The sequence below is a fragment of the Felis catus genome, chromosome D1, assembly GCF_018350175.1.
Source record: "Felis catus isolate Fca126 chromosome D1, F.catus_Fca126_mat1.0, whole genome shotgun sequence".
Lineage (NCBI taxonomy): Eukaryota > Metazoa > Chordata > Mammalia > Carnivora > Felidae > Felis > Felis catus.
In genome coordinates, this window is record NC_058377.1 from 73,400,417 (window position 1) to 73,417,155 (window position 16,739).

General features: G+C 36.2%; 1 protein-coding gene across 2 annotated transcripts in view; it reads left to right on the forward strand.

Moving 5' to 3' along the window:
• Positions 1-16,739, forward strand: part of NUCB2 (nucleobindin 2) — a 36,462-nt gene that overhangs the window by 4,377 nt on the left and 15,346 nt on the right. For both annotated transcript variants that reach the window (XM_011286735.3, XM_011286736.4), the window contains exons 2-5: positions 1,721-1,872; positions 10,288-10,431; positions 11,212-11,319; positions 15,220-15,346. In XM_011286735.3, coding sequence (XP_011285037.1) covers positions 10,288-10,431; positions 11,212-11,319; positions 15,220-15,346 — 379 coding nt within the window. In that variant the 5' untranslated portion in view covers positions 1,721-1,872. The remainder of the gene's footprint in view (positions 1-1,720; positions 1,873-10,287; positions 10,432-11,211; positions 11,320-15,219; positions 15,347-16,739) is intronic.

A 16,739-nucleotide genomic window follows, 5' to 3' on the forward strand; every position in this document is an offset into this window, starting at 1 on the left:
TGATACATGAAAGGGTTGTAGTCCAGCTCTGTTGGTCATACATCCCATACTTTATTTTGAATCTTGCTTTTCTGCTAACTCATTTTTAAAGGGAAAAGTAGAGTTGAGTACCAGGGTACTGGTCTCCCTCATCACTGCTGCCATTGAGAAATTCTCAGAAGCCATTTATTTTTCTCTACCCCACTCCTCTTCACTGTTAGAATTATGATATTGACAGCAAGAGGACGTAACAATGGTTTCCTGGCTAAGGACAGTGCGTTGGAAAAAGAAACCTGGAACTCTTCTTTTAATCCCAGGGCGGAAGAAATGGTATTCCTCTTTTGTTGGATGTACTGTTTTCATTGGCCTACAGCTGCATCAGGACTTTGGTTATGGTAATGCTTAGAGGAGAGTTCTAAAGCGGCCTTTCCAGAAATGACACTTAAAGGTTGTATGTCAAACTGGTTTATTGCTTTTTAAGTTCTATAACTTTGGGTGCTTACAGAACAGATTTTCATTATATAGAGAGCTGTTTCATTTTCTTTCTTTTTTTTTTTAATTTTTTTTTTAACGTTTATTTATTTTTGGGACAGAGAGAGACAGAGCATGAACGGGGGAGGGGCAGAGAGAGAGGGAGACACAAAATCGGAAACAGGCTCCAGGCTCTGAGCCATCAGCCCAGAGCCTGACGCGGGGCTCGAACTCACGGACTGAGAGATCGTGACCTGGCTGAAGTCGGACGCTTAACCGACTGCGCCACGCAGGCGCCCCTAGACCTGTTTCATTTTCAAAGACACGAAGGGCATTAATATTTATCGAGCATTTACTATTGCCATGTATTGTGCTAATTACCTTGTATTCATTCTTATCTTCATCCAATGAAAAACTTATGAAGAAGTATTAGTTCAGTTTATAGGTAGGAAAATTAAGAATCAGAGAGGCAAATAGCTTGCCGGTAAATGGGGAATGGTAAGGATTCAATCTGTTGTTTGTTTATTTTTGACCATGCTGTGTTAATAGAAGTCGTATCCCTTTCCAACATATAACATGCATATGACCACTCTCATGCTTAGATGATTTTATCTTGGTATACCATAAAAAGAAAGAAATACATGTATTCTTAAGATTTGAAGATATTTTATTTGCTTATTTTCTTTATAGACTGTTTAAAAGTAATTCATTTTGTTCACCAGTGAGTGTGCACGTGAGCCAACCACCCTGAATTTTATAGGTAGTGGGGTTTCAAAAAAGAAGATTTAAGCTATTTTGCTTTATTACAGATCACTGTGACTGAGACTGGGATGAAGGTTAGTTTTTTAAAGTGATGGTAAGGGTAAAGAAAGATTCTAGTTAAGGATTTTAAGAAAAAATTCAGTTAAGGATTTAATGGGAAAACTGACCCTATATCGTGAAGTTTCATTGCTGAGGAAAATAGGCTTTTACTCTAAATTCTTATTTACAAGAAATACGGTAAAGCCTTGGTATAATAAATTAATATCTTTGCTTATTGTGGTCTTTGATTCTATTTATTTAATATTTCTCTTCCCACTGGATTATGATATATTTTGGTCTCCTTACACATCATAAAAATTTAGTACTTTTCTTTTCACAGGATGTGACAAATATATCATATGCCATTACCACTGTAATAAGGCTAAATTTATGTTAAAAATACTGTTTTTCTTTCTTTCTTTCTCTCTCTCTCTTTTTTTTTTTTTTTTTTTTTTTTTTTTACATTTAGAACCTGTTGAGTCAGTTTTTAGTGAAAAGCATTGACCTAGAAGCCAAGAACCATCTCTTCACTAATTTGATACTGTCCAAATCATCTTACCTCTCTGGATCTCAGTTGCCTGATCTGTAAAAAGGAGATAAAAATTCTTTATCTCTCTGAAGGTAAGTGATCGGTTAAGAGAGCAAAAATAAAAACAGATAGGCACAAAGTTGAGTAATTCTTTTGTTAGTAATGCTTCAGTTTCCCTTTTTTTCTGTTCTAGAAAAATTGGCCCCAATAAACAAAATAATCAAGGGACTTACATGTATAAAAATTACCTATTTTTCCCTTTTTTATTCTTTTAATTCAAGTAAAATGAACATAAAGTATTATATTAGTTTCAGGTATGTAATATAATGATTCAGCAATTCTATGCATTAGTCAGTCATCATCAGTGTAAGTGTACTTTTAATCCCCTTCACCTATTTTTTCCTATCCTCCCATCCACCTCCCCTCTGGAAACCACCAGTTTGTTCTCTATAGTGAAGAGTCTTTTTTTGTTTGTCTCTTTTTTCTTTGTTCATTTGTTTTGTTTCTTAAATTCTGCATATGAGTAAAATCATATGGTATTTGTCTTTCTCTGACTGACTGATTTCTCTTAGCATTATACTCTCTACGTCTATCCATGTTGTTGCAAATGGCAAGATTTCATTTTTTTTTTTACGGCTGACTAATATTCCAGTATATCCATTCATCAAAGGATGGACACTTGGGTGGCTTCTATATCTTGGTTGTCATAAATAATGCTGCAGTGAACAGAAGGGAGCTTATATCTTTTCGGATTAGTGGTTTCATACTCTTTGGGTAAATAGCCAGCAGTGGAATTACTGGGCCATATGATAATTTTATTTTTAATTTTTTAAAAATAATTTATTGTTGGGGCGCCTGGGTGGCGCAGTCGGTTAAGCGTCCGACTTCAGCCAGGTCACGATCTCGCGGTCTGTGAGTTCGAGCCCCGCGTCGGGCTCTGGGCTGATGGCTCAGAGCCTGGAGCCTGTTTCCGATTCTGTGTCTCCCTCTCTCTCTGCCCCTCCCCTGTTCATGCTCTGTCTCTCTCTGTCCCAAAAATAAATAAACGTTGAAAAAAAAATAATTTATTGTCAAGTTAGCTAACATACAGTGTATACAGTGTAGTCTTGGCTTCGTGAGTATTTTAAACTTTTTTGAGGAACAACCACACTGTTTTCCATAGTGCCTGCACCAGCTTGCATTCTCACCAATAGTGAATGAGGGTTCCTTTTTCTCCACATCCTTGCTGACATTTATTATTTCTTGTGTTTTTGATTTTAGCCATTCTGAGAGGTATGAAGTAATATCTCATTATTGTTTTGATTTGCATTTCCTTGATGCTCATTGATGTTGAACATCTTTTCATGTGTCTGTTGGCCATTTCTATGTCTTCTTTGGAAAAATGCCTGTTGAGGTCCTCTCCTATTTTTTTATTGGATCACTACTATTATTTTTGGTGTTGAGTTGTAGAAGTTTTTATTTATTTATTTATTTATTTATTTATTTATTTATTTATTTATTTATAGCATGAGCTGGGAAGGGGCAGAGGGAGAGGGAGAGAGAGAATCTTAAGCAGGCTCTTTGCTCAATATGGATCTCACAACTGTGAGATCATGACCTGAGCTGAAATCAAGAGTTGGATGCTTATCTAACTGAGCCACGCAGGAGCCCCACGAATACTATTTTAATGCCTTTAAAGATGTTTTAATTAACAAAAAAAGGGTCATGCTATGCATTGTTTTATAAACAGCTTTTTTTGAGTTGCAATTGTTTATTTGATAGACTACCTTCTACACTAGATTGAAAGGCCTACAAGGGTAAGGGCCATGTCTATCTTGTTTTATCTTGTTATCTAGCATATCTGGTACATAGTGGACACTTAATAAATAGTTGCTAAATAAATATGTACAATAGATTATAGAATATATGCTTCAATACAATTTATTTATTAAAAAAAATTTTTTTTTACGTTTATTTATTTTTGAGACAGAGAGAGACAGAGCATGAACAGGGGAGGGGCAGAGAGAGAGGGAGACACAGAATCTGAAACAGGCTCCAGGCTCTGAGCTGTCAGCACAGAGTCCGACACGGGGCTTGAGTTCACGGACCGTGAGATCATGACCTAAGCCGAAGTCGGACGCTTAACTGATCAAGCCACCAAGGCGCCCCTGCTTCAATACAATTTAAAAGAAGAGTAAAAGAGGAGGGTTGTGAGAGGGAGAAAAAGGTAGATGAAAGGTAGATGAAGGAGGAAAAAGGTAGATGAAGAAAAGGTAGATGAAGGAGAGTTGAGAGAGGGAGAAAAAGGTGGATGAAGGAGGAAGAAGGTAGATGAAGGAGGAATTCCTATTATAAGGCAAGAGAAACAAGCTATTCTGTTTTCTGTACTCTCCACCCGTCTTACCCATGACCATACTTTCTAACCATTTCCAGGATATCTCCCTGCAATCAAACAGGAAACTCTCTCTCTCTCTCTCTCTCTCTCTCTCTCTCTCTCTCTCTCTCTATCTCTCTCTCACACACACACACACACACACACACACAGACCCCAAGTAAACTTGATCTGGATAACTACCGGTAGGCATTAATAGTTAAAAAATCCACCTCTGTATGTGAATGGGAATTTTGATTTATCAGAGATAGGAGAAGAGAGATAAGCTTCCTTTTAGGACTTGGAAATTTAGGGAAATTATTTTTTTTTTATCTACTAAATGCTAGAAGAGGTTTCAGAATGCTGCTTACTTTGTAATTTTGCCCAAGGCTCCGATGCCCTTGTGCACAGTGGTTTCCATGCAGTCTGAATGGAGATCATGGACTGATTTGGAATTTCAGATCATTTGACATTACAGCATATATTATCTGCCTGTTCTGGTTCAATCAGTCTACTGTTTCAGCAGAGCTCTGCCCAGGTCTCTTCTTTAGATATCTTTTCTTCTTATGGAAGAAGAGGGTGATAAAGAAAAGGAGGCCATTCTTACTGCCCAGATATTGGAAGAAAAGTAGGTTAGTTTCCCCATCTTCCTTTTGCCTCTCCTTATACCTCGTCTCTCCTCATTTTGTATGGGCATTTGCATGTTATTGAGTTTATGAAAATCTGTAAGTCTGTATCTGACACATTTGACATGATCTTGGTATTTAAAGAAATTTTTGTGTCATTACTTTTCTACTTGAGGTGCTAGAACATTTTCCATTTCTTTTGTTGTGATGACAGTTGACATTCTTGAGGACTTATTAAGAAGTAAATGTTTTAATAGAAAAAAAGACAAGCAAAAAAACAAACTCTTAACTCTAGAGGACAAACTGGTGGTTACCAGAGAGGAGGTGGGTGTGGGGATGAGTGAAATAGGTAAAGAGGATTAAGAGTACACTTATCAGGATGAGCACTGACTAATGCATAGAATTGTTGAACCAATACATTGTAGTCCTGAAACTAATAAAACATGCTTACATATACTGGAATTAAAAAAATATATTTTTTAAAAAGAAGTGAATGTTTTCATTACTAAGTTAGGACATTAGTAAGTTAATTGTCCTAATTACTTCTGGAATAAACACTAAAAGATTAGAAACTGTTAGAGGGAGAAAGTATTTTCTATTTTTAAAAAAGTTAAAAGAAATTAAACAAAATATTTATTTATTTTTGAAAGAGAGACAGACCATGAGCAGGGGAGGAACCGAGAGAGGGAGACACAGAATCTGAAGCACGCTCTAGGCTTTGAGCTGTCAGCACAGAGCCCAACCCAAGTGGGGCTCGAACTCATGAACCACGAGATCATGACCTGAGCCGAAGTCAGATGCTTAAACTGACTGAACCACCCAGGCACCCCTAGTTTAAAAAAATTTTAATGTTAATTTTTATTTTTGAGAGAGAGAACACAAGTGACGGAGGTGCAGAGAGAGAAAGGGACAGAGGATCCGAAGTGGGATCTGTGCTGACAGATTATTGGTGCCCCAATAATTTGCATTTCTAACAAACTTCCAGGTGGTACTGGTGCTGCTGGCCCAGGGGTCACACTTTGAGAACCACTGCTTAAAAACAGTCAGAAGCTTTGGAGTCAGTTGGTCCCAGGCCCAAACTCTGGCTATATGACTTACTCCTGTGTGACCCAGATCAGGTTTTTAAACTGATATGTCTCAGTTTCCTGTACTTTAAAATGGGGATAATATTTATTTCACAGAGTCTTTGTAAGAATTAATTATTTAATATAAGAAAAAGTTTAGTATACTGCTTGGTACATAGTAAACACTCAGTTGGTGGTTTCTGTTGTTATTTGTAATGAGTCTGGGACCCAATTTAAAGTTAGTAAGCCATGAATTCAGTTAATATTTTAGGGTAGATACCCAGAGACTTCTTGTTACTGTATCACTTTGAGATGTTGAGATGTGCGTGCACACACACACACGCACACACACACACACTACTTTCATGTATACAAACATGCTCCTCTCTTGACTTGCCTTCTCATTTATGGCAGATCTGACAGGACAGTGAGAGAAGAGACAAACTGTAAAAGGAAATCCACTCCCAAGATTCAATAACTGTAATTTATTTTTATTAATTTCAGGCTTCTCTTGTGTAAAAGTGGATGCTATTTTTAAAAAGCATATTTCAAAATATGTGACATAGCTGCCAATTGCTGATACAGGACTGCTTATATATTTCCCTGTGTGTGTGTGCTGTATGGTAGAAGGAGGAGAGTCTAAGGGACATTGGAGTTACTGCAGGGTGGAGGGAAGGAGTCTATGTGAAAGATTCTTCTAAACTCTGGGTTGACCATATCAAGGGATAGTCACGGTTCCTGATGAGGCCTGCAAAATGAAGTTACAGAGGTATATCACTCATCTGACTCTCTGCATGCACATTATAGAAAGACTATTCAAATCATGTTAGTGCTTATTCATTTTCCAACTATATGTGTATCATGTTAGAAGCCATGGAGACCTGATTCAGCTTTAGAAGCTGTGTAGAAGACATCAAAATTGACTTGAGCAGTTTAAGTCATAATTTTGGCTTTTTGGCCATGACTGCCCTTAAAACTATTATCCTTTTTTTTTTAATGTTTATTTATTTATTAAAAAAATTTTTAATGTTTATTTTTGACAGAGAGAGAGAGAGAGACAGAGCATGAGTGGGGGAGGGGCAGAGAGAGCGGGAGATACAGAATCCGAAGCAGGCTCCAGGCTCTGAGCTGTCAGCACAGAGCCCGATGCGGGGCTCGAACTCACAGACTGCAAGATCGTGACCTGAGCCGAATTCGGACACTCAACCGACTAAGCCACCCAGGCACCCAAAGTTTATTTATTTTTGAGAGAGAGAGAGAGACAGAGTGCAAGTGGGGGAGGGGTAGAGAGAGGGAGACACAGAATCCAAAGCAGGCCCTAGGCTCTGAGCTGTCAGCACAGAGCCTGATGTGGACCTGGAACCCACGAACCATGAGATCATGACCTGAACCAAAGTTGGACATTCAACCTAGTGAGCCACCCAGGCACCCCACAACTGTTATCCTTTTTAATGGTCATTTGGCCAGCCTATTTGCAGGGGCCCATGGGACTTGCAAAGGTAACAGAAGTTAGAATTCAGATTTTTTTAAAAAACAACTAACTCAATGATACTTAATTTTTTATAAAAGGTACAGATACAGCTAATAAATACATGAAGAGATGCTTAATATTAGCCAATGAAATGGAAATCAAAATCAAAATGAGATGCCACTTCACACCTAGTAGGTTGGCTATAATAAAAAAGACAGACAATAACACGTGTTGGTGAGGATATGGAAACATTGAAAGCCTCATCTATTGCTGGTGAAAATGTAAATTGGTGCTATGGAAAATAATTTAGCAGTTCCTCAAAAACTTAAACATGGAGTCACCAAATTGACCCAGCAATTCCATTCCTTGATATATAACCAAAAGAATTGGAAACATGTTAACACGATAACTTGGACAAAAATGTTCATAGTAGCATTATTCAAACTAGCCAAAAAATGTAGAAACAACGCAAATGTCTATCAACTCATGAATTGTTAAAATACGGCCTATACAAATGCTATACGAAAGAATGAAGTACTGATTTGTGTTACGTGATTGGACCTTGAAAATATAGTGCTAAATAAAAGCCAGATGCAAAAGGCCACACATCGTATGATTCCATACATGGGAAGTGTCTAGACTAGGAAAATCTATACAGACCGAAAGTAGATCAATGGTTGCCAGGTGCTGGGAGAACGAAGGAATGGCAAGTGACTGCTAATAGGTACCAGGTTCTTTTTGGAATGATGAAAGTGTTCTAAAAAATTAGATAGTGGTGATAATTGCACAACCGTATGAATATACTATAAACCTCTGAACTGTATAATTTAAAAGAGGAAGTTTTGTGGCATGTAAATTATAACTCAAAAACCAAAGCCAAAAACAAAACATACACCTGTAATGGGCATGAAGCATGAATGAGAAATAAACCTTGTTTGTCATAAAAAAAATAATTGTGGGAAGAGTAGATGATTCATGATGGGAACATATTCTGTGGAGAAACAAGTCATCCTTCTGTTAAAGATTCATAGTGCATAGTAAGCCATCACAGGTTCTGAAAGTCTTGCAAAGACAAAAACTTATTTAGCTTCATTGAGCCAACATCTCCCAAACATTTCATCCTGAAAAACATTTACTCACAATGATCATGTTGAGGAACTAGTCTCCTAGAGAAGAATCAATCTTGGGCTTGAGCATACATATGTAGAAATTACCCAGAAAGTTTGTTAAAAAAGATTCTGGCTCCCACCCTAGAGCTTCTGATTCTAGAGGTCTTGGGGACAGCCTGAGAATCAAGCTCCCATGAGATTTGGTCCTTCAGGTTTGAGAACTAAACGTAGATTAGCATCTTTACAGAATAGACAAATCCTGTACCTTAAATGGGTGAATTTTATGGCATGAGAATTATATCTCAATAAAGATGCTAAAAAATTTTGATATATTAGAAATAGCACTAAAATATGAGTTCTAGTAATTTTGTTAATGCAAGACAATGCTCCATGAGTGAATTGTTTTAATTAAAATTTTCTTCATCTGTAAAATGAGTCACTGCCTTATCTATTATCTAGGGTTGTGGTAAAAATGAGAGGCAGTGTACTCTTTTCCAAATTGTGTTCTATGGATAAAAACATGTGACTTCAGGGGCGCCTGGGTGGCTCAGTCAGTTAAGCCTCCGACTTAGGCTCAGGTCATGATCTTGTGGTTTACAGGTTCAAGCCCTTCGTCGGGCTCTGTGCTGACAGCTTAGAGCCTGGAGCCTGCTTCAGATTCTGTGTCTCCCTCTCTCTGCCCCTCCCCCCTCACGCTCTGTCTCTCTCTCCTTCAAAAATAAATAAACATAAAAAAAATTAAACAAAAACCAAAAACATGTGACTAAAAAAAAGGTCCATAGCCAGCTAAGTTTGGGAGATTCTGAGTTAAATGATGCATATTCTATATGTACAGTCAGACTGTTATATTTGACTTGGACCCTAACATGAATCTATATGTATAAAATCAATTAAATATGCAATTTTTATTCATTCTCATTTTTGTAGTAGATCCTCCAGAGCTACTAAGATCCTTATGGAGTAGAAACTGTTTGAATAAACAAAGTTTGAATAATATTGTGGGAATATTAATAGTTGCTGCTTGCCTGTTTCAAGCTTGATATTTTATTGACCTATTTATTTGAAAGATTATTGTCCAAAAAGAATTTTTATCAAATTACTACTGGCTATGATAAAATAATGTTTGTAAGGTTAAGAAAATAGTTGTCTGGGTTTTTTGTTGTTGTTTTTTTTATGTTTATTTATTTTTGAGACAGAGAGAGACAGAGCGTGAATGGGGGAGGGTCAGAGAGAGAGGGAGACACAGAATCCGAAACAAGCTCCAGGATCTGAGCTGTCAGCACAGAGCCCGACACGGGGCTTGAACTCACGGACCGGACCGCAAGATTATGACCTGAGCTGAAGTCAGACCCTTAACCAACTGAGCCACCCAGGCGCCCCAATAGTTGTCTGTTTTAATCAACTTATATTTATAGAGCAACTTATTTTCAAAATTAGATCGAAGCTAAATTATATATATCTAGAAACAATTTTAGCTCCCTATTATTTTAATTAAAAAATACAGTTTTTCCTTACTTCTCCCTTTCTTAAATTTGGGCTATTTGCTTTTAAACATTTTGAGAACCTTATTATCATGTTTATTTGAAGCTTTTATAATTAACTAAATGATTTCTTATACTATAAGCAGTTTAAACTTTAAAGTTTTGATTACTTGTCTTTTTAATTTTGGTTGAAAAGCATTTCTCCCCTGATTTTATTTAGTAATCTGTTTAAAGTATTATTTTGGATAACTTATAATCTATTTTTAACATCTTTCTAGAATTATTTGGTTGTATTAAATTTCTTGAAATTGGATATGTTATTAACATGGCATTGGGAATGCATGTATGTATAGTTTGAAGACATCTTTTCTAGACCTTACTATCTAAAATTATACCTTTATTTCAGATGAGGTGGAGGACTATCTTAATACAATATTGTTTTCTCTTGGTTACCTGTCTACTTTCTGCTCTTGAAGCTGTGCCTATAGACATAGACAAGACAAAAGTAAAAAATACTCAACCTGTGGACAGCGCAAAGATAGAACCACCAGTAAGTGAAATGATAAATATAACCTTATGGGAAGAATTTTAACTAAATGCTGCTAATATTTATTACTTATAAAACTGCATATTTAGGAACTATTTCTGAAATGGCAGTGAAAGAGTATTGGATAAGCATATGTTGTTTAATATTAGACAATGTTTATTTATGTAGGTCATATATTAAGTAATGCATAGGGGAATTAATCCTAATAATACATTTCCATGCTTTTTTTTTTTTTTAAGTTTATTTATTTATTTTGAGAGAGAGAGAGAACCAGCAGGGGAGGGGCAGAGAGAGGGAGACAGAGGGTCTGAAGCAGCACAGAGCCTGATGTGGGGCTCGAACTCACAAACTGAGATTATGACCTGAGCTGAAGTCAGAGCTTAACTGACAGAGCCACCCAGGTGCCCAATCATAATACATTTCCAATGTAGAGCTCACCAGCCAAGCAAACATTGTATTATATTCAAAGGAGAGATAGTAATGAGGAAAGACAGGTGACAATGGGGTAAAACCAATAATATTATCAGTTAAGTCTTCATTGTCTAAGCCGTATAGAAAATGTACCTTTATGTAACAATAAAACATTATATTGGTTCTGATATAAAATTTTTCATTTGAGAAGTATAGCTTTTTGACTTTGTCCAAGCTGTTAAAGTAGATACATCTCAATGCCATTTTGTTAGACTTTTTTTTTTTATTTTTTTTATTTTTTAGGATTGAGATCTTTAGATGCAGGGAAGAAAAAACTTTCAGAAACATTATTGTTTGTTTCTTAATTTGAAGGATACTGGACTTTATTATGACGAATATCTTAAGCAAGTGATTGATGTGCTGGAAACAGATAATCATTTCAGAGAAAAGCTACAGAAAGCAGACATAGAGGAAATAAAGGTAAATGTAATTAAATAATTATTTAACAAACATTAAAGCATCTCAGACACTGACTTTAGTACTAGGAATACAAAGATGGACTCTTTCCAGGCTCTTAAAGAAATTAGAATTTATTCTCAATAAATAATACCTAGAAAAAGATTAATAGGATGAATATATGATGGGAGTATAATATATTTTGGAGATGTAGAGCATGGACACATAATTCAGTATGAAGTGATGGAAGAAGGGGGGAAATCATTCTTCCTGATAATAGGAATCCTGCCAATAATTTCCTTAAATTGTCTTGAGAACAATCTTGTGTTTCCTTTGAAGAATTAATTTGCCCTGTGGAACTAATTTCCTGGGGTGAATAATATTTATTTATTTATTTTTTCAACGTTTATTTATTTTTTTGGGGACAGAGAGAGACAGAGCATGAACGGGGGAGGGGCAGAGAGAGAGGGAGACACAGAATCCGAAACAGGCTCCAGGCTCTGAGCCATCAGCCCAGAGCCCGACGCGGGGCTCGAACTCCCGGACCGCGAGATCGTGACCTGGCTGAAGTCGGATGCTTAACCGACTGCGCCACCCAGGCGCCCCATGGGGTGAATAATATTTAACATAGAACTTTTAGTGTCTCTTATCTACTTCAGGTAGGATTAAGAACATTTTTTGTGGATAACAGAACAGGTGGATAATGGGAAATATAATAGGGAGATAATCCTGGTTTGCTATAGGGAATACTTTTTTTTTTTTTTTAAAGTGTGCTCCATACCCTATGTGGGGCAACTCACGACCCTGAGATCAAGAGTCATGTGCTTTACTAACTGATCCAGCCAGGCACCCCAATACAGGGAATACTTTTATAACTGTCTTCTTTTCATAGTCAATTACTATTCCTTATTAAGGAAGGGAGAGACAAAATGAAGTAAGTTAAATAGTTATTCAGTGAAAAAGATAGAAGAATTAAAATAGACAATAAAACTCAAGTCAACAGGATCATTATAAATAGCTCAGCAAAGACTCTTTTCTCAGGAGAAAATGGGTGAAAAAAGTTAGAATTTGTCCTTTCGTTTTCAGCCAAGTATTTTGAAAGGGGAATCATACTACATTTATTCACTTCCCAAGTATTGCTAACTGGAAAGATCATGGCTTTGCCCACATCCCTCCACTGAATATACTTTCATGAAAGATGTCAGTTATTTCTTAATTGGCAAATACAGTAAACACTTTTTATTCCTATTCTTACTGGACTCCTTTATTTTATCTCAGTGGTGCTCAGATTTTAGGGCTTGTTGAAACACAGATTTCTCGGCCCCCACCTATAGGCTTTCTGATTCAGTAAGTCTAGAACTTGCATTTCCTAAAGTTCCCAGTTGACGTTGGGGACTACACTTTGAGAACCATTGTTTTATGTAATAATGATGACCGGTCTCTCCTTGAGCATACTGCTTTGTGTTTCATAACAGCACATTCTCTTGGTTCTCCTTCTTACTCTCTGAACATTATTTCTTGGTCTTCCTTGGGGGTGGGCGGAAGGGGTTCATTTTTTTTTTTTTTTTAATCTTCCTCAGCAGGCCCCGTTGATTCAGTCCTAAAAGGCTTATCTGCCTGATTGCTAGATTTGCAGTTTGTGATTGCAAATGCATTTATAAACAAGAGAAAGTAAACTACTAGCTATTTTGTTTCTTAAATTTTGGAACATGTATCTAATTATTCATCTGTGAGAAAAGTAATCAAAGGACACAATGTAAAAAAGGTGAATTTTGAAGTTATTTATATATGGAATTACTAAAGCTTAATGTGGCCATGTTACTTTAAAAAATTACTTTATTGAAATATAATTTACATACCTTAAAACTTTCCCCTTGAAAGCATATAATTCAGTGGGTTTTAGTGTATCTACATGCAACCATTACCGATATCTCCTTTTAAACAATTTCATTTCCCCTCAAAAGAAACTCTGTATCCGTTAAGCCATCACTCTTCTTTTCCCCCCTCTTCTCCACTTTTGACAACCATTAATCTACTTTCTATCTCTATGGATTTGTCTATTCTGGACATTCCACATAAATGGAATTATACAGTCTGTGGCCTTTTGTGTCTGGTTTCTTTGACTTAAGCATGTTTTCAAGGTTCATTGTATTGTAGCTTATATGGGTACATTCATTTCTTTTTACAGCTGAACAGTGTTACTTCTACTTTTTATGCTAGTATGAATAATGATGCTATGAACATTCAAGTGCAAGTTTTTATGTGAACATATGTTTCAATTCTTTAGATATATACCTACTAATGGAATTGCTAGGTCATATGGTAATTCTGTGTTTAACTTTTTGAGGAACTGCCAAATTGTTTTCTAAAGTGGCTGTACCATTTTACAATTCAAGTCACTTTTTGAGTTTCTCCTTTGTGCTTTAATTATGCTTTAAATTAATGTGGTTTTTATTTTTATCTTTTCTTTCTTTCTCTCTCCAAATTTTTATTTAAATTCCAGTTAGTTAACATACAGTGTAACATTAGTTTCAGGTGTAGAATTTTGTGATTTATCACTTACAACACCCAGTGCTCATCACAAGTGCCCTCCTTAATCCCCTCAACATATTTAACCCATCCCCTCCACTCACCTCCCCTCTAGTAACCCTCAATTTGTTCTCTATGGTTAAGACTCTGTTTCCTGATTTGCCTCTCTTTTTCCCCCTACATTCATCTGTTTCATTTCTTAAGTTCCACATATGAGTGAAATCATAAGGTATTTATCTTTCTCTGATTTATTTTGCTCTAGCTCTATCCACATTGTTGCAAATGGCAAGCTTTCATTCTTTCTGATGGTTGAGTTATATTCCATTGTATATATGAGCCACAGCTTCTTTATCCATTCATCAGGTGATGGGCACTTGGGTTATTTCCATAATTTGGCTATTGTTGATAATGCTGCTATAAACATCAGGGTACATGTGCCCCTTTGAATCAGCAATTTTGTATCCTTTGGATAAATACCTAGTAGTACAATTTCTGCATTGTGGAGTGTTCTATTTTTAACTTTTCGAGGAACTTCCATACTGTTTTCCAAAGTGCCTGCACCAGTTTGCATTCCCACAAACATTGTAAGAGGGTCCCCTTTCTCCACATCCTCCTCAACATCTCTTGTTTCCTGTGTTGTTAATTTTAGCCATTCTGACGGGTAGGTGGTATCTCATTGTGGTTTTGATTTACATTTCCCTGCTGATGAGTAATGTTGAGCATCTTTTCATGTGTCTGTTAGCCATCTGGATGTCTTCTTTGGAAAAATGTCTGTTCATGTCTTCTGCCCATTTCTTAGCTGGATTATTTGTTCTTTGGGTGTTGAGTTTGATAAATTCTTTATATATTTTGGATACTAACTCTTTATCAGATATTTCATTTGCAAATATCTTCTTCCATTCCATAGGCTGCCTTTTAGTTTTGTTGATTGTTTCCTTTGCTATGAAGAAGCTTTTTATCTTGATGAAGTCCCTATAGTTCATTTTTGCTTTTGTTTCCCTTGCCTCCAGAGACATGTCTAGTAAGAAGTTGCTATAGCCCGTGTTAAAGAGGTTGCTGCTGTTCTCCTGTAGGCTTTTGATGGTTTTCTGTCTCACATTTAGGTCTTTCATCCATTTTGAATTTATTTTTATGTATGTATACTACATCTTCTTTATCCATTCATCAGTTGATGGACCTTTGGGCTCTTTTCATAATATATGGTTTTTAGATATTTTGATTTTAGAGTTACAAATTGAGTGTCTTCTGAGAGAAATTCTTTTTATAATATCAAATTTATCTAAATTAATTAGAATTATTTATCACTACTTTATCATAACCCAAATTTTAATATATTGTGTCTGGTCTAAAAATGGAATGTAATAAATAAAACTAATTTGTTAATTTTGTTAACAGAGTGGGAGGCTAAGCAAAGAATTGGATTTAGTAAGTCACCATGTGAGGACAAAACTTGATGAGCTGAAAAGGCAAGAAGTGGCAAGGTTACGAATGCTAATTAAAGCGAAATTGGATTCCCTTCAAGGTAAGTGCTAAAGAAAAAGTAGGAAACTTTCAGTATTTGGTTGTGGAGGTCAGCACATACCATGTTTTTCTTGTCAAAATTTAATGTTAGTATTGATTTGCCTTCTCTTAATTTTTTAAAATTTAATTTTTCAAATAGGTAATCCATTTACATCATTCAAAAATCAAAATGATTAGCCTTATTATGTCAGTACAAAGGAAGAATGAAAGAAAAGTAATGAATTAAGCCACTAGCTTACAAGAAGAAGAATAGGGCAGCTGCGTGGCTCATTCATTTGAGCCCCTGACTCTTGATTTTTGCTCAGGATGATCCCAGGGTGGTGGGATTGAGCCCTGAATCATGCTCTGCACTGAGCCTGGAGCCTGCTTGGGACTCACTCTCTCTCTCTCTCTCTCTCTCTCTCTCTCTCTCTCTCTCTCCCTCTTCCTCTCTCTCTGTCTCTCGCTATCTCTCTCTCTCACCCTCTCCTCTGCCCCTCTCCTCCACACTCTCCACACACTCTCTTTTTCTCAAAAAAATTAAAAATTTTTAAAATTTTTTAGATTTGATTTTTTTTAGAGTAGTATAAGGTTCACAGCAAAGTTGAGGGGAAGGTGCAGAGATTTCCCAAATACCCCTAGCCCCCAAACATGTATAACCTCCTTTATTACTAACATCACCCATCATCCACCAGAGTGGTACATTTGTTATAACTGATAAACCTACATTGATACATTATAATCACCCAAAGTTCATAGTTTACATTAGAGTTCACTCTTGGTGTTGTGCATCTCTGGGTCTAGACAAAGCTATAATGACATGTATCTACCAATCTAGTATCATGCAGAGTAGTTTTACTGCCCTAAAAATCCTCTGTGCTCTGCCTATTCATGCTCCTATATTCTTTTAATTTTAGACGATGAGAAGATTAAATAGCTATGAAGTCGAATTTTTGAAATATGAAGATATCCAGAGATAAGAAAGTAGTCTCATAAAGCATATGACCATCTCCATATCTACAGAAAAGGCTTTTGACAAAATTTAACACCCCTTCTTAATTGTAATAAAGTAATAAAATAGTAATCAATAGATACTTCTGTAACATGATCAGGGATGTCCAACTCAGCCACATCATACTGAGTAGGGAAATACAAGTATGTTTTCTAACTAAAATCAGGAACAAGACAATGATGCCCACTATCACCGCTACTAATCGATATTGGAGGTACTAGCCAAAACAATTACATAAATGAAAAAAGGTGAAGGTAAAGTAATTGAAAAGGAAGTGATAAAACCATTTCTGTTTGCAGGTGATATGATTGTATATTGGAAACTAAAAGTAATTGATTAAAAAAATTAGCATAAACACCAGGAAAATTCAGCAAGTTCAACTGAATATACAGAAATCAATTTT